Source organism: Dipodomys spectabilis, unplaced genomic scaffold (assembly GCF_019054845.1).
Source record: "Dipodomys spectabilis isolate Male_0828 unplaced genomic scaffold, ASM1905484v1 ptg000018l, whole genome shotgun sequence".
Lineage (NCBI taxonomy): Eukaryota > Metazoa > Chordata > Mammalia > Rodentia > Heteromyidae > Dipodomys > Dipodomys spectabilis.
The window spans coordinates 693,746-717,592 of NW_024870695.1; the positions used below are offsets into that span (position 1 = coordinate 693,746).

At 41.7% G+C, this 23,847-nt stretch overlaps 3 protein-coding genes across 4 annotated transcripts in view; 1 reads left to right on the forward strand and 2 right to left on the reverse strand.

Moving 5' to 3' along the window:
- Window positions 1-5,859, reverse strand: part of Smyd4 (SET and MYND domain containing 4) — a 51,351-nt gene extending 45,492 nt beyond the window's left edge. The window contains exons 1-2 of one of the 2 annotated variants that reach the window (XM_042673951.1): window positions 5,638-5,859; window positions 2,764-2,909 (exon numbers count right to left, since the gene is read on the reverse strand). In XM_042673951.1, the coding sequence (XP_042529885.1) occupies window positions 2,764-2,897 (134 nt within the window). In that variant the 5' untranslated portion in view covers window positions 2,898-2,909; window positions 5,638-5,859. Of the gene's footprint in view, window positions 1-2,763; window positions 2,910-5,617 lie in introns of both variants that reach the window. The other variant, XM_042673950.1, reaches the window with a different exon arrangement.
- Window positions 3,499-4,043, reverse strand: LOC122103376 (ubiquitin-40S ribosomal protein S27a). The gene has a single exon (XM_042673952.1). It carries the CDS (start codon window positions 4,003-4,005, stop codon window positions 3,535-3,537), a length of 471 nt encoding a protein of 156 aa, XP_042529886.1. The 5' UTR covers window positions 4,006-4,043; the 3' UTR covers window positions 3,499-3,534.
- Window positions 5,860-6,092: 233 nt separating the features above from the next.
- Window positions 6,093-23,847, forward strand: part of Rpa1 (replication protein A1) — a 58,462-nt gene continuing 40,707 nt past the window's right edge. The window contains exons 1-4 of the mRNA XM_042673809.1: window positions 6,093-6,197; window positions 15,429-15,479; window positions 16,917-16,995; window positions 17,619-17,727. Of these exons, the coding sequence (XP_042529743.1) occupies window positions 6,165-6,197; window positions 15,429-15,479; window positions 16,917-16,995; window positions 17,619-17,727 (272 nt within the window). The 5' untranslated portion in view covers window positions 6,093-6,164. The remainder of the gene's footprint in view (window positions 6,198-15,428; window positions 15,480-16,916; window positions 16,996-17,618; window positions 17,728-23,847) is intronic.

Below are 23,847 nucleotides of genomic sequence, written 5' to 3' on the forward strand. Positions count from 1 at the left end.
ATATTACCTGCTGTGATCTACCCAGAAGCAGGAGTCCTATTTGACAAATCTGAAAGCAAGCCAGCATTAAGGGTAGTATAACAGACATGATTTGAGATTTAATATGGAGGGTGAAGAAAAAGGGAAACATAGGTATGACTTCTAGGTTTCTGGGTAACGACCAGATGGATACTGGTGCAATTCACTAAAGGGTTACAGGAGATGATCTGATATAGGTTGGGGGATGTAGCAAGTTTTTGTTTTTAAATATAGAATAGCTCTTATGTTTCTAGCTTAGGAATGTAAGGCAGTATAATTCACTGAGAAAGAGGCCACTGGAGGGAAATCTAATTTTGAAAACAAAATTGCATGTTTGAGTTTTGGATATATTGAAACTTAATTAGCTATGAGCTTTTAAAGTAGTCAGCTGGATTCAGAGATTTTGGTCTCAGAAGAGAGGTCAGGGCTGAAGATAAAACTTAAGAGTACATACATACAAGTTTTAAGAGCCAGGTATCAGTGGCTTGTGCCTGTAAATCTGCTACTCAGGAGGCTGAGGTCTGAGTGAGGATTGAGGTTCAAAGACAGCCTTGGCAGGAAAGTCCATGAGCCTCTCATCTCCAAGTATCCAGCAAAATGCTGAGGTGGAGCTGTGGCTCACGTGGTAGAATGCTAGTCTTGAGCAAAAAAATTCAGGTACATGCGAATGTGACTAGCTCAGTGGAGAATAGAGTAGAAGGGGAAGAGAGCCCAGGCTGGTGTTTTGAGGATTTGTCCAGGCAAATATGCTTCATTATGTTCCTGTCAGTGTACCACACCTATTGCTAGGTAGCATTTTTCAATTAGTAAACCTCATTGATTTATCTTGGGAAAATCCTGCCTATTATCCACAGTTACATATGCAGTTCATTATTATTTCTAAATTTTTGTAAAGGAAACTCAGAGATCCTATAAAGCTTTTTTGTTTTTTGTTTTTGTCAATCATGGGGCTTGAACTCTGGGCCTGGGCGCTGTCCCTGAGCTCTTCAGTGCAAGGCTAGCACTCTACCATTTGAGCCACAGGGCCATTTCTGGTTTTCTGGTGGTTTACTGGAAATAAGAGTCGCACAGAGGGCTGGGAATTGGCTCTGTGGTAGAGCGCTTGCCTTGCATGCCTGAGGCCCTGGGTTCAATTCCTCAGCACCACATAAGCAAAAAGAAAAAAAGCCGGAAGTGGCGCTGTGGCTCAAGTGGTAGAGCACTAGCCTTGAGCTGAAGAGCTGAAGGACAGCGCCCAGACCCAGAGTTCAGGCCCAACGACCAGATAAAAAAAAAAAAAAAAAGTCGCACAGACTTTCCTGAGCAGGCTGGCTTTGAACTGAGAACCTCAGATCTCAGCTTCCTGAGTAGCTAGTATTACAAGTGTGAACCACCGGTGCCCAGCCCTATGAAGTGTTACATTTTTTTTTTTTCTTTTGTAAATCCTGTGTCTTGAACTCAGGGCCTGGGCACTGTCCCTGAGCTTCTTTTGCTAAAGGCTAGAAACCACTTGAGCCACAGCTCCACTTCCAGCTTTTTCTGTTTATGTGATACAGAGAGGGCTTCATGCATGGTAGGCAAGCACTCTACCACTAAGCTACATCCCAGCCCCCTAGACATTTTAAAAATTTTTAATTTTATTAATTTTCTTTTCTGGTGGTCCTGAACTCAGGGTCTCATGCTTATTAGGCAAGTGCTCTACCACTTGGGTCCCACCTACAGTCGCAGCTTTAGATATTTTTGCCACAATTTTCAAAGTTCAGGTTACAAATCAGTGGGTCATGAAATTAATTTAGTGCATTCTGATTAGCATTCTTAGAATGAAAAAAGTAAAAGGGAAAATATCAAAGCATATTAAATGTAATAGATAAACTTTCTTGCTTAGTGAACTCCAGTCTTATGGTTTAAAATGCTAAATACAACCAACACATTTGTATCTCTACCATAGGTCTCTTTTGTGAATCCCAAGTTCATTTGGACATCTCTATATGGATGTCTAGTAACACTAGAAACTGAAATATGAAGGTTTGATCTTCCTTCCCAAGTCTCTCAAATGATGATGAGATTGTCCTTTTACCTTTTATTTTGTATGGTCCAAATCCCTTTTTATTCACATTCTAACACTGCACATCCCATTTCAGGAACTGCTATTAAATCAACCTCAGAATCTAAGTGCTTCTCTCCATCCTTTCCTCCCACTCTGGCCTAACTTCTCACCTGTCTACTAGGTTGTAATATAAAATGTATTCCTCATTAAAAAATGTAGAGTTTAAAAATTACTGGAATTAGATTATATCACTTCTAAGAACTCTTCCAAATTTAAGCACTTAGGAATTTTAGTGCACAGCTAGAAAATCTCTGCTATATCCCTTGAGAAACAGCAAGGCTCACAGCCTTGTGACTGTAGCAAGGCACTGATTGTTTAAAATTTGGGGGGGCTTTTAACTTATGCTGTATCATTTGAGCTCTGCCGTTAAATCATCTTGTTTCTGTCTCCCCAATAGCTGGAATTACAGGCATGAATTATAGTGTTTGGCTGACACTGAATTACTGAAATGTAACATAGAAACCTAAAAAGCAAACATCATTTATACCTCTTTTATAATCATTGGCTAGGAAAAAACAAAACAAAACTGTAAAGACGGCAAGAACTGCTACATGCCTCAAATATAAGTGTCTGAATTGTCTTTGCATCAAAAAGAGATACAACTTCAGAGCAAATGACAAAAGAAGACATTTCCCTGGCTAAAGCTCCCATTCACTTACTGAAGAAGGGAAGAGGAGTGAAGAAAGATATCACTCAAAGTCTCTGCTGTAGAAATTGTTACGCGCACAGCCTTTGGGAGTAAAGACCACTTCTGAAGTATGTAGGATTTCCATTCATCCACAGGCAGATCCATGCTACTTTAGATCTATAAAGTAAGAAAATAGGAATTTAGATTTCTACAAATGCACAATTTTAAAAGACTGAGACCTCAGCCAAGCAAGCATGAAGCAACAAAACTGATTCTTGTGGTACTTTCCTATAGTTCTATGCTGAAGAAAGGTCTAGATTGTCATACCAATGCATTCACTCAACATCCTGTCATTCTGAAGTACCTATTGAAAACCTTTGTTCCAGAAACAAAGTTAGGTTGGTGCTCATACAAACAGGAACCAGATTACAAGGGTTGGAGGAGTGGCTCCATTGGTAGAGTGCTAGCCAATGAGCAAGTTTACCCAGTTCCATTCCAGTCCTTCTAGACTTCCATCTTCCCTCCTTGCTCAAATGTTTTAGTGTGTATGTGAGAGAGACAGAGAGAGAGCGAGAGACAGAGATTACAGAGAGAGACAGAGAGAGACAGAGGCAGACAGACAGAGACACAGACAGACAGAGACAGTTTTGGAGCTTAACTCAGGGCTTGGGTGTTATTCCTGAGCTTTTCTGCTGAAGGCTGGTACTACAGCTCCACTAGTTAACCAGAGATAAAGAGTCTTACAGACTTTTCTTTTTCTTTTTTTTTTTTTAGATTATGCCTTTTATTACTTCATACACAATCACTTGTCTTCTGGCTTGTTGAAACAGTAAGTGAGACAACACTTGCCACAGTAATGCCTGTCAAAGTGGCTAGCCATAAAAACCCCAGCACCACATTCATCTGAAGGGCACTCTCGACGAAGACGGCTAATTTTGCCATTTTCATCCACCTTGTAGTATTTCAGGACAGCCAATTTAACCTTCTTTCTCTTATGCTTGTTCTTCTTAGGAGTGGTGTAAGACTTCTTCTTCCTTTTCTTAGCACCACCCCGAAGTCTCAATACTAGATGAAGAGTGGACTCCTTTTGGATGTTGTAGTCGGATAAAGTTCGTCCATCTTCCAGCTGCTTACCAGCAAAGATCAGTCTTTGCTGATCAGGTGGAATTCCTTCCTTATCCTGGATCTTGGCCTTTACATTTTCTATAGTATCCGAGGGTTCAACCTCGAGTGTGATGGTTTTCCCCGTAAGGGTTTTGACGAAAATCTGCATCCTGGCGGCGGTCCCACCGCTGATGGCGGATCGGAAAGTTCTTACAGACTTTTCTGACCAGACTATATTTGAACCTTGATCCTGAGATTTCAGCTTTCTGAGTAGCTAGGTTTATAGATGTGAGCCACCAATGCCTGGCTCATTTATTATTTTTTTGAACTCAGAGATTTTGCATTTGCTAGGCAAGCACTTCAACACTTGAGTTACAACTTAGCTCCAACCCCAGCAACTATTAAGTTAAATATTTCCACCTGCTTCAATCTTCAAGTCATTGTTTCAGTTCAAGACTTTCCCAGCTCCTGTCTGGCATTTTCTTCCTTCCTTCCTTTCTTTTCTTTCTTTTTTTTTTGGGTCTGGTCGTGGGGTCTGAACTCTGGGCCTGGGCGCTGTCCCTCAGCTCAAGGCTAGCACTCTTCCACTTGAGCAATAGTACCACTTTCGGCTTTTTTTTTTTCTGCTTATGTGGTGCTGAGGAATCGAACCGAGGGCCTCATGCATGCAAGGCAAGTGCTCTACCACGGAGCCACCTTCTCAGCTCCTGGCATTCTTTCTAGAGTGTTCTACTAGTGTCCAGGGCCTCAGCCCTCCATCTTAACTTCATCAAAGCTCTTCCCAGCAAACAAGAGTAGCCCAGGACAAACCCATTACTACTTGCCCCTTGCTTACTTTCTATTATTTTCTTCTCTAAGGTCTTGGAAGTCAGGTTGCCAATTCTGAAAGTACCCACCCTGTGTCCCTTACTTGTTTACAAAAATATGCTAAATTTCTATTTCCCCAATGCTAGGTTGTTTCCTTGGTATGATGCACAAAATACTGCCCCAGTTGCAACAGTCTCCTCAGAAGGAGGCTCCCCCCAACTCCCATGTAACATCTCCCGCACCCTAAGCGAGAATCATACCCCTACACCAACGAGCCGCGTAACACCTTGGAACTGACTCTGCCCCCGAATTCCCGCAGTCCACATATGTGACCCATGTGACTGTCACCTAAAATTGTGTTTAAATTCTGCCCACACCTGTCCACGGCTGTTGCTTCCTTCCCCGCTTAGAGCATCCCAGCAGGTCTGTCCCCCAATAAGGTCTTGACCCAAATCGATGGCTTGCCTCTCGTTTATTACACTTTCTCGGTATGCTACCATACTGAGTTCCTCAACGTTATCCCCAACTTGCCTCGCAATTTCAACTCGTGTGTGTGTGTGTGTTTTGCCCATCCTGTGGCTTGAACTCTGGGTTTGGGCGCTGTCCCTGGACTCCTTTAGGCTCAAGGCTAGCGCTCTACCACTTGAGCCACAGCGCCACTTCCAGATTTTTCTGTGATTAATTGCAGGTAGATTCTCACCTACTTTCCTGCCTGGGCTGGCTTCAAGCCGGGACCCTCAAATCTCAGCCTCTTGAATAGCTAGAATGACAGGCGGGAGCCACTGGCGCCCAGCTTCTTCAGCGTTTTTGTATAGGCCATGTATTTTCAGGACTATTCTTCCTATCCTCACTTGGAGTCTGCCTAACAAATTTCCACACGTATTTAACTCAATTCAAATTGCATTTCCTCTAGGAAGCCTTCCCTGGTTTTCTGACTGTGATTTCACCACGTGTGGGGTCCATATCACTTTTACCTAGAGTTTGGGATGCTCACCGCTCTAACTCCCGGGACAGACTGTGGCTTTCCTCTGAGCGCAGGGGCCCGGTCAGATTTATCTTCAGAAGACCCCCAGTGTCAAGCTTAGGGCCTGGCGCAGGCAGACCGAAGGCCTGCAGCGGGTGGAACCAGGTCACTGCTCTGATTATATTTAGCAGCGGAGTTATCAGGAAACAGCGCCGACTGTCCTTTGGATTAACATTCTGTGCATCTGCCAAAGGCCTCGGCCAGAAACATCCGCGTAGAGCTGGCGCGCCGCTCCGAAGTCCCGCCTCTAGGCCCCGCCACTACGTGATGGCCGTCCCGCCACTAAGGCCTACGGCGAATCACGTGGGCCTCCTGCCGCCTCTTGGCCAATTAGGGAGCTGCTCGGCGCATAGGCCCGCCCCCGTGCCGCGCACACGTCGCGGGGCGGGAGTGGCGCGCGCAGCTCCTTGGGCCAATAGCTGAGCAGCCCGCGGGACCCCGGTAGTGAAGCTGGGGCGGTGCCAGAGCTCGAGCGCGGGAGTTAGCGTGTCGCAGCCATGGTCGGTCAACTGAGTGAAGGGGCCATTACGGTGAGAAAACGCCTGGGAGTCAAGGGGGGGAGACTCTGGTGGCATGGGCCTACAGCCGTGCAGAGTGCAGAAGGAGGGACCCCGGCGGGTGGGGTGGGGATTGTGGGATGCTTTGAGGGAGCCGGTGGGGGGTGGTCGCTCCCATCATTACCCTCAAGCCTTTTTCCTGTCCTCTAAAAACATGCTCACATTTCTTCCTCCTTAAGAACACAAAGCAAAAATAAAAGCCATGCATCACCTCTCGGTAGCCAATCTGTTGTTACCTCCCCTTCTGCCACCCACAGCCAAACTTTAGTCTAGAGTTGGTGTCTTCATTTCCTTACCTCCCTTTGGTTCTTTAGTCCTCTCCAAGCAAACATCCCATAGAACTTTGGCTCAGGTTACCAGTGGTTTCCAAGCCGTTAAATCCAACAGACAGTTTTCAGTTTTCATCGATCCCAGATTCTCAGCAGTATCTGGCCTGTATCAGTGAGTGGATCATTGCTTCCTTCTGTTAAAACTGTCTTTAGGTTTCTGTGGCTCAGCTTGACTGGTCTCTCCACGTTTTACTTGCTAACCCCTATGCAAATTTTGTTGACTAAGTGCTCCCTTATTTAAGGCCCTCTTTTCCCCAGATAACTTCATTACTATGTACTATCAGTGGCTTGCTAATTTCTTTGTGCTGAGCTACCTTTGCTCTTGAAGACAAGTTGCTACAAATCTGTTGGCCCGTTTAGTTCGCAAGTGTTAAATTCAGCATATCCCAAAGCAAACCTGCTATCCCCCTAAGTTTAGGCCTCTTGATGTCCCCTCTTAGTGAATGACACTATGTTAAGTTATGCAGGCCAGAAACTGAGGCCAACATTCTTGCCTGCATTCATGTATCACTCTGAATGTGGAGTCCATCATCTGATGAAGAATATTTTATATCCACATAGATCATTTAAGTCCATGTACTTCTCTCTAGCCATTCTGGCACCATCATTCCTGCCTGGACTATTCACTTCCACTCAGCCATTCCCTTTATAGGCTAGTGTTCTACCACTTGAGCTGCAGCTCCACTTCCAGCCTTTTGGTGGCTAATTAGAGATAAGAGTTTCAGAGAGGGCTGGGAAGGTGGCTCAGTGGTAGAGTGCTTGCCTTGCATGCTCGAGGCCCTGGGTTCGATTCCTCAGCACCACATAAGCAAAAAAAAATAAAAAGCCGGAAGTGGCGCTGTGGCTCAAGTGGTAGAGCGCTAGCCTTGAGCTGAAGAGCTGAGGGACAGTGTCCAGGCCCAGAGTTCAGGCCCCACGACCGGACCCCCCCTCAAAAAAAAAAAAAAGTTTCAGAGACTTTCCTGCCTGGGATGACTTTGAACCTTGATCCTCAGATCTCAGCCTCCTCAGTAGCTATGATTAAAGGAGTGAGCTATAGGGTACCTGCTCTGGGTTGTTTCTGCTTGCTTGCTTGCTCAGCATAGTATCCCCAGTACCTTGGAGCAATTCTGGTGAGCTTTTGGTACCCAATAAATGATTGCTAGTTGCACAAATGAATGAAACAGGGGAGAGAAGAAAGGACAGATGGGTGGGGAAGAAAGGCAGCTGGGGGGAAACAAGGGGAGGAACAATCAGAGTCAAGTAGATAATTGAATAAATTAGAGCCGGGCGCTGGTGGCTCACGCCTGTAATCCTAGCTACTCAGGAGGCTGAGATCTGAAGATCGCGGTTCAAAGCCAGCCCGGGCAGGAGAGACCATGAGACTCCTATCTCCAATAAAACCACCAGAAAACCGGAAGTGGCGCTGTAGCTCAAGTGGTAGAGCGCTCGCCTTGAGCTGAAGAGCCCCACGACCGACAAAAAAAAAAAAAAAAAAAAAAAAAAATTGAATAAATTAGGAATCTATGAATGCTGGAGCCTGTTTTTTTGGTTGTTTTGTTTTTAACTCAGGGCCTTGGTGCTGTCTCAGCTCTTTTGCTCAAGGCTAGTGCTCTACCATTTTGACCCATAGTGCCACTTGTAGTTTTTGAGTGGTTAATTGGAGATGAGTCTCATGGGACCTTTTCTGCCTACACTGGCTTTGAACCGCAGTCCTAAGATCTCAGCCTCCCAAGTAGCTGGGGATTAAAGGTGTGAGTCATTGGAACCTGGCTAGCTGCCTAGTTTTAAGTTGTATTTCTTGTTTGCTTTATAGCTGCTGCCTTGCACCTTTAGGACAAATTAGGGGTAGTTTTTTGCTTTTATAAAAAAATGTTTATAAATAACTTGCTAAGTTTTCCTTAGGGCCTTGAGCAAGCTGAGCTTGCTTACTCAACTGTCGCTATACCACTTGAGCCATACTTCCAGCCAAGAATTTTGCTGGTTAATTGGAGATAGAGTCTTGGGGACTTTTAGGTATTGACTGGCTTCAAACCTTGAACCTCCATATTTCAACCTCCTGAATGGCTAGGATTACAGTTATGAGCCACTAGTACTTGGCTATTCAAAATTTTAGAAACCCATTTCCAACGTTAGGTGAAATATTACTGGTGTTTTGTTTGTAAGTGAACTTTTTACACATCTTTAGGGATAGAGTAAGAGTGGGGAAACTTGGTTGACTGATTATCAACTAAAGCGAGTGTCACTTTAAATGAAAAGACCTTGGTCCCCAAGGGGAAGCAAATAGCACACAAATGGTGGAAGTAGGGCAAAAGTTGTCATCATAAAATGAGGTTATGCCTGGAACTATTATGATTAGTAGAACAGATTATTTTTTGTATTAGGGGTAGAACACAGGGCTTCATATTTGTGTACCAGGCAAGTGCTGTACCACAGCTGCATATCCCCAGCCCAGCATTTATATCTAAGTAATTAAGTTATAGAAAGAAAGGGGAAGAGAACATCCATTTTCAATGCAGTAGACACTTTAACTAAGAAATTTTATATATATATATATATATGTATATATATCCATTTTCAATGTGGTAGATACTTTAAGTACTTAAGAAATCTTAGGAAGTTTATTTTTGCCAATATCCACATTTTATAATGGAAGATGTTATAGGAGAAAAGATAAATAACTTGTTCATGGGAGGATTTAAACACATAAGCCCTATTGCATTCTGTTGCTTTATGTTTTTATTAGCAATGCAATTTGTAAAACTTTAGTCAAAAAGGCCCTTGTATCTAAGTGTACATATCATGTTATATGTCCCCCCAAAAAGAATCATAATCACTATATATGATAACACATTAAATTAAAAATAATAATGTAATGCATGTATATGGTTTTAATTTTTTATTTATTTTTTTGCCAGTTGTGGGGTCTGAACTCTGGGCCTGGGCACTGTCCCTCAGCTCTTCAGCTCAAGGCTAGTGCTCTACCACTTGAGCCACAGTGCCACTTCCAGCTTTTTCTGCTGAGGAATCGAACCCAGGGCCTCATGCATGCAAGGCAAGCACTTTACCACTGAGCCACCTTCCCAGTGCATATGGTTTTTAAATCAAGTTGAACAGAAAGCTATTTAATGAAGTTATTACCCATCTTGCCCAGTTCTGTTCCCCAGACATAAATGAAAAATTAACTAAATTATATGTTGTGACACAAATCTGAGGCAGAAAGACTGAGTTCCAGGCCAGCTGGGCTACAGGCTAGCAATACCCTATCTTGGAGAGAGGTAGGGAAGAAGAGAGAAAGTGAGGAAAAGGAGAAAAGAACAAGAATCTATGGTGGGTTTTTTTTGTTGTTGTTGTTATAGTAGTATCACTTTGTTACTCAGTGGGTTTGAACTCTTCAGTCTAAATTGATCCTCCTACCTTACCCTTCAGGGTTGCTCGTACTACAGGTGCATACCACCATGCCTTGCTCTAACTGCTTTCATCAAATGAAAATTTCATTCTCTAGTTCTATTTTCTTGTTACAGTTGTTCTTGGCTCTTCTAGGAGTTGAGCTTCTTGCTTGTTAGTTAGGTTTTAGTTGTTTATTCAAATAGATTCTTGCATTTTTGGCATGGCTGTCCTGCAGTATGATCCATCATCCTATTTATGTTTTATCAAGTAGCTGGGATGACAGGTGTGAGCTACTATGTTCAGCTATTGGTTGAGGTTGCAATAGGGATCTCATTAACTCCCTCCTCTCCCCCTTGCTTGTTCTCCTCCCTTGAATTACTGTCTTCCTTATCGCCTCCTTAGTAGCTAAGATTACAGATATGAGTCATCTTGCCTAACTTAATCTCGTTTGTTTGTATGTGTGTATGTGTGTGTGTGTGTGTGTGTGTGTGTGTGTGTGTGTTGAACTAATTGCCTGTGTACTGTCACTGAGCTTTTGTGTTCAAGGTTAGTCATCTACTATTAGAGCCACAGCTCACTCCACATTGTTGGTTTTTTTTTTTTTTTTTGTCGGTAGTGGGGCTTGAACTCTGGGCCTGCATGCTGTCCCTCAGCTCTTCAGCTCAAGGCAAGCGCTCTACCACTTAAGCCACAGCACCACTTCCGGTTTTCTAGTGGTTTATTGGAGATAGGCGTCTCACGGGCTTTTCGTGCCTAGGCTGGCTTTGAACTTTGATCCTCAGATCTCAGCCTCCTGAGTAGCTAGGATTATAAGTGTGAGCCACCAGCATCTAGCTTCCAGTTCTTCATTATTATTATATAGAAATATGTACTGGGCTATGTAATAGGATACTGTCTCAAAATTAAACAAAATTAAACAAAATTGATTTATGTTTTTACTAATGAGCTGTAAGAATTCTTTTTTTTTTTTTTTGGGTCCGGTCGTGAGGCCTGAACTCTGGGCCTGGGCACTGTCCCTCAGCTCTTCAGCTCAAAGCTAGCACTCTACCACTTGAGTCACAGCACCACTTCCGGGTTTTTTCTTTTTGCTTATGTGGTGCTGAGGAATTGAACCCAGGGCCTCATGCATGCAAGGCGAGCACTCTACCACTGAGCCAACTTCCCAGCCCCATGAGCTGTAAGAATTCTTGATCCTGAATGTTATTTGTTAAATATTTGTGTGTGTATGTGTGTGTGTTTGTATGTGTATGTATATTCCCAGTTTATTTTGTTTTCTCATTCTTTTAATGATTTTTTTTTCTTTGGCAGCTTTGAAGTTTGAACTTAGAATCTTATGCTTCCTAGGCAGTTACCACTGAGCCACATCTACAACCCTGTTTTGCATTGGTTCTTCTTTCTTTTTTTTTTTACAAATCCTGGGGCTTAAACTCAGGGCATGGGCACTGTCTCTGAGCTTCTTTTGCTCAAGGCTAGTACTCTACCACTTGAGCCACAGTGTTACTTCTAGTCTTTTCTGCTTATGTGGTACCTAGGAATTGAACCTGGGGCTTCATGCATGCTAGGCAAGCACTAAGCCACATTCCCAGCCCTTTTCTTAACTTTTAATTGTTATTATAAAGGTGTTGTACAAAGGGGTTACAGTTGCAGAATTTAGATAATGAGTTAATTTCTTTTGGGGCAATGTTGCACTGTTTTTGTTTTGTTTTGTTCTGTTTTTTTGTCAGTCGTGAGTCTTGAACTCTGGGCCTGGGCGCTGTCCTTCAGTTCTTCAGCTCAAGGCTAGCACTCTACCACTTGAGCCACAGCGCCACTTCCATCCACTGGTTATTTTTGAGATAGGGTATCTTGCTTCCTTCCTAAGTACTTGCCTGGATCTTTTTTTTGGGGGGGGGGGGAGGTCCGGTCATGGGGCCTGAACTTTGGGCCTGGGTGCTGTCCCTCAGCTCTTCAGCTCAAGGCTAGCATGCTACCACTTGAGCCACAGCGCCACTTTTTGCTTATGTGGTGCTGAGGAATTGAACCCAGGGCCTCATGCATGCAAGGCAAGCACTCTACCACTGAGCTACCTTCCCAGCCCCTTGCCTGGATCTTGATCCAACTATTTTAGGCTTTTCATTCTTGTGTGATGACAGGGTGCTCACCATTAAATTCAGCTTCCTTCTGTTGATACAGAGTTTCTCAGATTTTTCTGTACAGGCTGGCCTAGAAGTATTATCCTTCTAATCTCAGTCTTCAATATAACTTGAGATGACAGTTGTATGCCACTTGTGTTCAGATATAGGCTGGCCTCAAACTGCTGTCCTCCCATTCTCAACCTCCCAAGTAGATAGGATGAAAGGCATGAGACTTCAACATCCACTGTTTATTATGTGTATATATATATATTTTATATATTATATATACATATATGTTTCTTTTCTTTTTTTAATCAGTCATGGGGCCTGGGTGCTGTCCCTGAGCTCTTCAGCTCAAGCCTGGCACTCTACCACTTGAGCCACAGTGCCACTTTCGGTTTTCTGGTGATTAATTGGAGATAAGAGTCTCATTAACTTTCCTGTCCAGGCTGGCTTTGAACCACGATCCTCAGATCTCAGCCTCCTGAGTAGGCCAGTGGCTACTGGCACTTGGCTATATTTCTTTCCTTGTTGTGCTTATTCTGGGACTTGAACTTACAGCCTCAGCTCTGTCCCTGAGCTTGATCCACAGCCACCACTTAATCTACAGCTTCACTTTCAGCCTGGGCTGGCTTTGAATCTCAGCCTCCTGAGTAGCTAGGATTACAGGCATGAGCCATCAGTGCCTAGCTTAAATTGTGTTTTATTCCATTAGAAACCTTTGCCTACTCCAAAGTCACGAATCTTTTGTCCTAGATTTTCTTCCAGTTTTATAGTTTTAGCTTTGCTGTCAGGCCTGCGAAACATTTCAAGTTCATATTTCTTTTTGTTGGTTGTGGGGTTTGAACTTGGGGCCTGGGTGTCCTTCAGCTCTTTTGCTCAGGACTAGCACTCTACCACTTTGAGCCACTGCTCCACTTCTTGTTTTTTTGATGGTTAGTTGGAGGTAAGAGTCTCACAGAATTTTCTGTCCAGGCTGGCTTTGAACTGGGATCCTCAGATCTCAGCCTCCAGAGTGGCTAAGATTACAGGTATGAGCCACCTGTGCCCAGCTCAAGTCCACTTTTTAATGTGGACCATATACATATTCAGTTGTTGCATCACTGTTTGTTGAAAAGACTATCTTGTTCCACTGCATTACTTTGTTGCCTTTGACAGAATCCATTGATTATATATGTGTGAATCTGTTTTGGGGATTTCTATTCTGCAGTTGATCTATATGCTAATGATACGTAAAATACATTGGTGTGAAGCCGGGTGCTGGCTTTACAAATCCTGGGGCTTAAACTTAGGACTTGGGCATTGTCTCTGAGCTTCTTTTGCTCAAGGCTAGCACTGTATTCATAGATATGAGCCACTGGCACCTGGCAGTGGCATTTGGTATTTATATGGCATTTTAGGCTATTTCATTCTCTATTATCTTATTGCCAGTATTAAGAAATAGAGACCAGCAGCTAGGTGCTGGTGGCGTATGCCTGTAACCCTAGCTACTCAGGAAGCTGAGATTTGAGGATCATAGTTCCAAGCCAGAAATTGGGCAGAAACTTCTGTGAGACTTACCTCCAGTTAACCAGCAAAAAGTTGGAAGTGGAGGTGTGGCTCAAGTAATACAGTACCAGCCTTTAGTGAAAAAGCCAAAGGAGAGCATGAGGCCCTGTAGCATGAGACCCAGTAGCTACACAAATGGAAGGAAGCAAGGAAGGAAGGAAGACACTTGTAATGAACAAGTGTTGAATTTTGTCCAGTGTGTTTTCTCTTATCTGCTGAGATCTTTGTGGCTTTTCTTTTTTATTCCATTAATGTGACAAATTACATTGATTTTGGGGTTTGAGTAAAACTTTACTCCCACTTAGTCATGACTACCCATTTTATTTAGTGCTAAGCTTGGTTGATTTGTATTTCATTAAGGATTTTTGCACCCTTGTTCATGAATGATATGATTTAGTTTTTCTGTCTTAGAAGTTTTTTTTTTTACGCTGGGCACTGGTGGCCTCACATCTGTAATCCTAGCTACTCAGGCACCTGAGATCTGAGGAGCCCGATTTAAAATCAGCCCAGGCAAAAAAGTTATGAGATTCTTATCTCCAATTAACCAGCAAAAAAAGCTGGAAATGAAGCTAAATTGGACCTTCCTGTCTATCCTGGCTTCAACTGAGATCCTTAGATTTTAGCCTTCTGAGTGGCTACAATTACAGGAATGAGCCACCAATGCCGAGCTATTTTTTGGGGAGGGGGCCAAGGTGGTAAGGGTTCTGGGGCTTGAACATTGTCCCTAAGCTTTTTTGCTCAAGGCTAGTGTTCTACCCCTTGAGCCACAACTCCATTTCCAGACTTTTTTTTTTTTTTTAAAGAAGGCTTTATTTTTTTTTAATTTATTTTTATTTTTTTATTTTTGGTGGTCCTAGGGCTTGAACTAAGAGCCTGGGCACTGTCCTTGAGTTAATTTTTGCTCAAGGCTAGCACTCTACCACTTGAGCCACAGTGCTACGTCTCCTTTTTCTGTTTATTTGATACTGAGGAACCGAACTCAGGGCTTGCATGCTAGGCTAGCACTCTGCCACTGAGCTACCCTCTTAGCCCACTTCCAGCTTTTTAATGGTTAAGTGGAGATAGAGTCTCATAGACTTTCTTGCCTGAGCTGGCTTTGAACTACAGTCCTCAGTTCTCAGCCTCCTGAGTAGCTAGTATTACAGGAAGGAGTTACCAGCATCCTGCTATTTCTTTATCTTTTTAATTTATATGTAAGATTATATGATATCTCTCTTCATTCCAGATACTGAAAATATATTTTTTTGAGTATATAAGCTAATGGGCTATCAACTTTATCTTTTCCAATAACCAGATTTTGATTTTTTGTTCCCCTGCTTATCTATTTTCTGTTTAATTGATTTAGATTCTTACTATTTCCTGCTTTCTATGTACTTGGGTTTAATTTATTCTTTTTCTAGCTCCCTGTGGTAGAAGTTTTAGATCATTGACATTGGATCTATTTCTCTGTTGTAAGCATTTAAAGCTGTAAATTTCTCTTTAAGCATTATTCTTGATACATCCTACAAACTTTTATGCCTAGGCCAGCCTGAAACCACCATCCCCAGATCTTTGCCTTCTAGGTAACTAGGATTATAGGCTTAAGCCACTGCTTCTGTTTATAAAAATTGTGAGTGCTCACAAGAAAAGACTTTTATTGTTAGCAGCAGATACTCTTTGTTCTCTTTGAAAACACATTTCTTATTATTTGTCTAGTGATAATTTAGACTTTGTAAATGATTGGTACTGAATAGGCTCTTCAAACAATATTATCTGTTGCTTATTACAAGTGCCATACTGTACAAATATGTCTTTTTAATTGTGATTTGAGTATATATCTCATAAGAATGCTTTTACTTTATCAGGCCATAATGCAACAGGGAAACACTTCTATCAAACCCATCCTCCAAGTCATTGTAAGTACCTACATGTATTGCTCAAATATTTTATAGGTTTGTAAATAATTTCAAATTATGTTTGATGGAAGACACAGTTTTCCTTCAGGAAATTCTCTCCATTGTTTAGAAATAGATCAGTCTACATTGTGACCCTGAAAGAGAGGATAATGAGGCTTAAAAAACAAAATGCTAGGGCTGGGAAGGTGGCTCAGTGGTAGAGCGCTTGCCTTGCATGCATGAGGCCCTGGGTTCGATTCCCCAGCACCACATAAGCAAAAAGGAAAAAAGCCGGAAGTGGCACTGTGGCTCAAGTGGTAGAGCGCTAGCCTTGAGCTGAAGAGCTAAGGGACAGCGCCCAGGCCCAGAGTTCAGGCCCACGACCGGACCCAAAAAAAAAAAAAAAAAAAAAAAAAACAAAATGCTAGCCAAAGTTAGTTAAAAATTAATGCTAAAGTTAGTTTGCAGTGTTAGATTTAAGCTTTACCTTGCTTAGGTGACTTACAGTGTTACACATCCTTATATCTACTCTGCCATCCATATGACCTTCAGAGAGAGAGAGGAAAAAAATGAGGCTGTTGATGTCAAAGTCTTCAGTTAACCCTTCAGTCTCAAATGTGGTAGGAATTTTAAGCATCAATAAAAGCAAAATCCAGGATTATACCCTGGGATTGAGGGAAAGTAAGTGATAGTCCCTAGTAACTCCTCACTGCTGGTCATTGTCAGGCTTCATGTTCAGTTTCCTTCAGAAATCTGCCTCTGTTCTCCTTCAAGCTAGGATAAGCCTCAGATTGGCTCTTAGACCACTGTTTTTACACAGAGCCTGCCCCTGCTTCCATCTCTATCCAACTATAAGCTCCTTCGGGGCAAGGAACTTTTTTCCTCAGTTTCCGTTTTATATTTTTAGCATGTTTTCTATACATACCATGTATAGATTTGGTGCTTAGTTATAAATATATTTTTCCTTAAAATTTTTTTATGTGCATATACATGTGCATGTGCATGCCTGTGTATATGTGTATGCCAATACTGGCATTTAAACTGGCCTCAAGCTCTTGTTCTTTTTTATTCATGGCTAGAACTCTACTACTTGAACCATGCCTCCAGTTCTAGTTCTAGTTTTTTTTTTCTGGCTAATTGGAGATGAGAGTCTCATAGACTTGCCTGCCCAGGCTGGCTTTAAACCAAGCTCAGCCTTTAAACAGATCTCAGCCTCCTGTGAGCCACCCGTGTCGGAGTATATTGTTTTTAATAATGTTAGTGGGAAGTTAGTGGGAGTAATTATCCAATTCAATATTCTTTTTATTTGTATGTAGGTATCAAGAGAATGGGCAAAAACTCAAGACAAAATTCCATTTGTCTTGAACAAATGACAACCCACTCAGCTACCACTTAGGTTTAGTTTTCTCTAGGGATTGGGCAGAAAACCTGGCTAATGAATCAAGTTTTCTATCCTAGAATATCCGTGCTATTACTACAGGCAATAGTCCACCCCGTTACCGACTGCTTATGAGTGATGGATTGAACACCCTGTCCTGTGAGTATGATGCATGATTGTTAGAACTGTGAGTGTGAAAATGATAGAATCCCACCTGACACTCTGAGTGCAGTAATTTGGGTACATTGTTGTAGTATACCACACTTCTTGGCTGTGTATCTCATTGAGGCAGAGTTGCAGCTGGCAGAGAGCATTCTAACAATAGATTGCATGGAGTGGAAAGCTGCCACTCAGCTTAATTACTTTTCTCTAACTGGTGCTGTATGTTTTCTTTGATTAATTTCCCTAAGGATGGTATTGGCATTTAGTGAATGGGATGGGTTAGCTGTCCTGTACTTGCCTTTTGGGGGGTTTTATTTTTGTCTTGGAAGCTTTAAAAGGAAGATGTAATGTATAGAATATTTGCTTGCTATCTCTAGTCACAATGTAAATGTAAAGGACTTAGAAGGACTTGAGTGTTTTTCATGAAACCTGAGTGACATAAGAAAATGATGAGGCCCTTTGAGAAACACAGCTGATTTATACCATTTTTTCATTATGCATCTTGATTAGTTATAACTTCAGTAAGTGTGCATGGAAGCCATTGGTTTTCTTGGGATCAGCTCTCATATTCCTGTGACTGAAGTGTTCCCCGAGGCTAAAATAATGTCTGTGCTTTTCAGCTTTCATGTTGGCAACCCAGTTGAACTCCCTTGTTGAGAAGGAACAATTGTCCAGCAACTGTATTTGCCAGATTAACAGATTTATCGTCAACACTCTGAAAGATGGAAGGTAGGTGTTTTCTGTTTGTATGACAGAGAAACACATTGCCTGCCAAAAATTCAATAAGGAATTTTAAAAAGGCAGTAAGGAGTTTTCAGCTAAGAAATTTGTAGCTAATCAGGTCTGAACTCAGAAAACTAAAACATGGCACCATGGAAAGAGAAATATGCAAACAAATTGGAAATCCCAGAACAAAAGAATAAAACAATGCATAACTGTATTTACTTCTTATTTTTTCAGCTGTTTTTAGTATCTGGTAATGAAGAGGTCACTGAATACAGTATAAAAAAATACATTTAATTATATACTGTTGTTCTTTTTTTTTTCTCCACAATCTTGAATTTTCAGTATTCAGCCAATATAGAATATGTTTAGTACTTTCAAGATGTTATGTGCTAGAAATATAACAGTGAACTGAACAGAAAAATGATCTTTTTAAAGTGGGGGAACTTTATATAGTATTTTCCCCAAGATTTTTATTTTGAATCACACAATATATTCAAAACACAAGAAGCAAATATAAGCATTTCAATGTTGATAAAGCTTCATCAAGGTATGTTACATTATCTGTATATTTACAAAAGATTGTCAATTTGTGTTATTGGATATATGTTTGTTTTCTTTTAAAATTTAGCCTTTTGAATTAATTTGGGTGTCATTTTATAAATAAGTTAAAAAATTCAATTTCAGATTTAATTTGTGGGTTTATTCTGCTTAATTTATTATTGGTCATTTTTGCTTATTTTTTCTTAGTGTTTGAACAATGTTCTTGTTTTTTCCTTGTCATAGATCAATGGTTCCCTCCCCCCCTCCATTAGTTCAGAAGTTAACATGTTCTATTGTGTCTCTATGGCAGTTTCTGATTTTTCTTAAATCTAAGAATTAAATATTCTGAAATAGGTCAATATTTTTACTATCCTTCCAAATGAAATGGGTTATAAAAAAATCATGTGTGAGTCAGGCATTGGTGGCACATGCCTGTAATCCTATCTACTTAAGAAGCTGAAATTTGAGGATCATAGTTTGAAGCCAGCTCAGGTAAAAAAGTCTGAGACTCTTATCTCTATAATTAGCCACTGAAAAGCTAGAAGTGGCTCAAATGGTAGAGTTGATAGTTTTGAGTGGAAAAAGCTAAAGGACAGTGCACAGGCCCTAAGTTCAAGCCTTAGGAGTGGCACAAAAAAAGAGAAAAAAAGAAAAAAGAAGATAAAAAATCTTCAAAGTGACAAGTTAGTACAAAATGAATTTGAATCCACTGGCTAGAACAGGAATTTAAAAGTCCATCCTGAATAAATGAATACATGGGAAAACAGCTTTTTCTTAAAATAAGATGATATCTCACGAATGTAAAATAAATTATGTAATTAGAAAATCACCATTTGGCAACTGTCATGGTAATGATTGATTGATGCAGGAAGCATTAGTAGATGCTATATGTTTCCTATGGCTACTATTAGCCATGACAAACTTGATGATTTTATAGAATAATAAAAAACTACTGGAGAAACAGATGCAGAAACTTATTCTGTCTGGAGGCCAGAAGCTGAAACCTAGCTGGACACTGGTGACTCATGCTTCTGATCTGAAGATCACAGTTCAATACCAGCCTGGACAGGAAAGTCCATGAAACTCTTATCTCCAATTAACCACCAAAAAAGTGGGAAGTAGAGCTGTGGCTCAAGTGGTAGAGTGCTAATCTTGAACAAAAAAAGCTCAGGGTCAGTTCTCAGGCCCTGAGTTCAAGTCTCAAAACCGACAAGCGCACACACACACACACACACAAATGTTGAAATTATCTCTGGGCTGAAGCCATGTCAGGAGGACTGTACTTTGTCTGGAAGCTTCATGGGAGGATGTATCCATTTGTCTCTTCACCTTCTAGTGGCTCCTGGCATTCATTCCTTGGTCTATGACTGCATCATTCCAATGTACTCTCTCTGTATATCAATAGATATAGATATATATACACATAGATAATAGATCTTTCTATCTCTATCTCTATCCCTCTCCCCTTCTCTCTCTCTCTCTCTCTCTCTCTCTCTCACACACACACACACACACACACACACTTTCCTTTTAGAAAAATACATGTGATTGCATTTGTGGCTATCTCATCCTCCCATGTAAAAGTACCACTCATTCATAGGTTCTAGGATTAGGATGTGGGTATTTGACAGGCTCTTATGTGATGTGTTCTCAGTTTGTGGCCTAGTTGGGCCTTGAGTTCATGATCCCCAGCTCCTGAATGCTGGAATTACAAGCATGGACCACCATGCTTGGTTTTATAGTCTTTATCTAGCATACAGTTGATAGAAAACAAGTAGGTGAAAATTTGATGAGAAACAAGGTAGTTAATAGGCTTAAAGTACCTCCCCAGGAAATAGTTATTAATTGTAGTGGGAAGAGAGGTAGTTTTGCAAGGGAGGAACCTAGGCCCTTTGATCATGGTGATAATCAATGTTAACTTTACCTGTGGTGGCACAGGTAGAAATCATGTACCATGTAACAGAATACAGCCTCACTTCTGTCCTGTGCTGGGTATAGGTGTATACATGACAGTATCCAGTAGTGTCAAAGCCTCAATTACATTGTAATTGGCCTCATCTTCAACAACCTCAAGTGTAGGGCTGGGAAAGTGGCTCAGTGGTAGAGTGCTTTCCTTGCATGCATGAGGTCCTGGGTTCAATTCCTCAGAACCACATAAACAGAAAAAGCTGGTAGTGCTATGGCTCAAGTGGTAAAGCTCTAGCCTTGAGCTGAAGAGTTGAGGGACAGAGCTCAGGCCCAGAGTTCAAGCCCCATAACCAACCAAAAAAAAAATCTCATGTAGCCAGGTGCTAGTGGCTCATGCCTATAATCCTAAATACTCAGGAGGCTGAGATCTGAAGATCACAGTTCAAAGCCAGCCTGGGCAGGAAAGTATGAGATTCCTAGCTCCAATTAACCACCAGAAAACTGGAAGTAGAATTGTGGTACAGAGTGGTAGAGCACTAGCCTTGAGCAAAAAGAGCTCAAGGATAGTGCCTAGGCGCTGAGTTCAAGCCAACAAAAATTAAAAAAATCTTAAGTGTGAAAGTAAATGAAAAATTGAGAAGCGTTTCTCCCTTTGACACAAGGCCCTGGATTGGATCCTTGTGCTGTCATTGAAGCAGTAGATGAAACTCCAGCGGCTTTTATGAGTTAGATGAAAGTATTTTGTCAGTATTAATTTCCCAACATGGATGGTTGTGTTGTGAGTAGGTAGGAACTTGAACAGCAGAGATGTAAATTTTCATACTGTGGTTGGTTAAAAAACTTAACACAAACAGAAGGAACTGAATGTAACCAGATAAAATTTCTTCCTTGAAAGAGCAATTTCAGTTAAGTTTCCACAAAGATTAAAACAAAACTGTAAAGAATATTAAAAGGATTAAAGTATTAGACTGACAACTTGGCTTGGTATCTGTTCTTTGGTTTCCATGGTTTTCCCTCAGAATTTTGTCTTCTGGCATTGAATATTGGTCTTCAAAAGTCTTAAGGCTAGCCCGCTTTGGCTTCTTTCCTGTTAGGAAGTTTTCCTTTATTTGCTTGGATTCCCAAAGAATTCTTTATCCTCCTTTTTTTCCTTCCTTTCTTTTTTCTTTTTTTGGGTCCGGTCATGGGGTCTGAACTCTGGGCCTGGGCGCTGTCCCTCAGCTCTTCAGCTCAAGGCTAGTGCTCTACCACTTGAGCTACAGTGCCACTTCTGGCTTTTTTCTTTTTACTTATGTGGTGCTGAGGAATTGAACCCAGGGCCTCATGCACGCAAGGCAAATGCTCTACCACTGAGTCACCTTCCCAGCCCTCCTTCCTTTCTTGACAACATCTCAACATGTAGCCCAGACTGGTTTCAAACTCCAGGTTCTCCTGCTCTAACTCCTAAGTGCTGGGATTATAGGTGTTTACTACCATGCACTGCCTAGAATTTTTTCTTCATACTTCATATTCCATAATAGACCACATCTCAATGTCAGCTGTTCTTGCCAATTCTCCCCCTCGTACACACCATATCAAATAATCTTTCACTTCGCTTATTCAGTTCTTTTTTTGGGGGGGGGGTGGTTGTGATGCTTGAACTCAAGGCTTGGCACTGAATTCTTTTTGTTCAAGGCTAGCACTCTACCACTTTGAGCCACAGTTCCACTTCCAGTTTTCTAGTGGTTAACTGGGAGTAAGAGTCTCACAGACTTTCCTACCCCGGCTGGCTTTGAACTGCAATCCTCTGATCTCAGCCTCTTGAGTAGCTAGGATTACAGGCATGACCCTCTAGTGCCTAGCTCAGTTCTTTCATTTTAAAGAAGTTTTTCTGTTTGTTGTTCCTTCATGCTGTTTTCTGTTTCATTTATGGAGTTGCTGGGTAACTGCCTTCCTTGTAAATCCTTAGTTGGCTTCAATCTTTTGTCTAATACATGTATTGGTTTATATCATTTCCAACATGATAATAGTTGAGGTTTTAGCTCTTTTCTGTCCCTTGATGTTTATATAGTTTTAAGTATTAGATATATAACAGTGTTACTTTTGTTGTTTCTTTTTTTTTTTCTCCTTTGCTTTTCAAGCTCCCTATTCTTCTGCCTTGTTTTATGGTATCTTTGACTCTATTGAATTCATAGCAGTAGTTTGAATATGGCTTTGGGGAGTCATCACTCCTTTCTTGGCATATGTTTTCTTCTAGGGCAGTTTCTTGGTCTTTTATCTGACCTTGTTCCTTTCATTGTCCCATGCCATTTCTTTTTATCTTGTTCATGTTTAATGTGGACAATTCTGTTCAGGTTTCATAATTGTTCAGGCAGCGTCTAGGCCAGGTGCATCATCTTGCCAAGTTTCCCACTGGGGACCTGTTATCTTGCACTCCAGGCTACCTTCGAGTGCTGTGGGTGCTACTTTCTCTCTGTCCTCCAGGATATGGTTGTGGGAGACAGTGGAGAGCTTGGCTGGGATTGAGAACAGTCCTTGCTGGGAGTTCTTCAAAGTCTGTTCTCTCTAGTTAGAGATATAGTTCCACTCCACGAAGTATAGCTCTGCTGCACTTCACCTCAACCTGCTGCGCGGCATGTCATGTATTCTTTCAGACCTGTGCACAAGGTTTGTGTCAGAGTAAAGGAAGGCCTATGTCTGTTGTGGGTTATCTATTCCTTAATCTCTGTAGTGGTCATTCAGGTTTATTTGTTATATAGCCCTAGCTGGCCTTGACCTCATGATCCTGAGTTCCAGGATCATCAGGATATGCCACTATGTCCAGCTTTCAGGTTTATTCTAAACAGGGCTTTAGTCATTTTGTTCAGCTGTTTTCTTTTACATGTTCCTGCTTTTATTTCTGAAGGGTAGGCTACTAGAGTTAGCATTATGGTGACAGAACAAAATATCCCAATATAAATGATGTTTAATGAGTGTCTATTTCAGAACAGACAAGTGCACAGAAACAGCGATGTGGCTCCAAAGGGTGGAGTGTCCACTAGTGGGCACAGGGCTTCTTTTTGGGATGATGAAACTGTTTCAGAGTTAACAGTGGTAGTGCTTGCACAACTCTGAAAACTCCTAGTTATACACATAGCAAAGTGAATCTTAGATTACATGAATCATAAAGCTGCTTGTTTATTTTTGTGCTGGTACTAGGGCTTGATCTCAAGGCCTTGTACTCCCCCCCAAGACTGGTGCTCTTTTTTTCGGGGGGGTCCAGTCATGGGGCCTGAACTTTGGGCCTGCACCTCTGTCCCTCAGCTCTTCAGCTCAAGGCTATCACTCTACCACTTGAGCCACAGTGCCACTTCCAGCTTTTTTCTTTTTTGCTTCTGTGGTGCTGAGGAATCGAACCCAGGGCCTCATGCATGCAAGGCAAGCGCTCTACCACTGAGCCACCTTCCCAGCCCAAGACTGGTGCTCTTTCACTTGAGCCAGACCTCCAAAGCTGTTGTTTAAAACTAAAACCTTTCTTGGGGCATGGCTCAAAGTTAGAACACTTGTCCAGTAAGCACTAGGTCTTGAGTTCAAACCCCAACTATCAAAAACAACAACAAAAAAAGCTTTCTCATTTACTGGCAATTTTGAGAATTGTTTTGGTATAGAATACCTCTGTACATCCCAGGCTGGGGGCTGGAACTCCCAGTCGTCCTG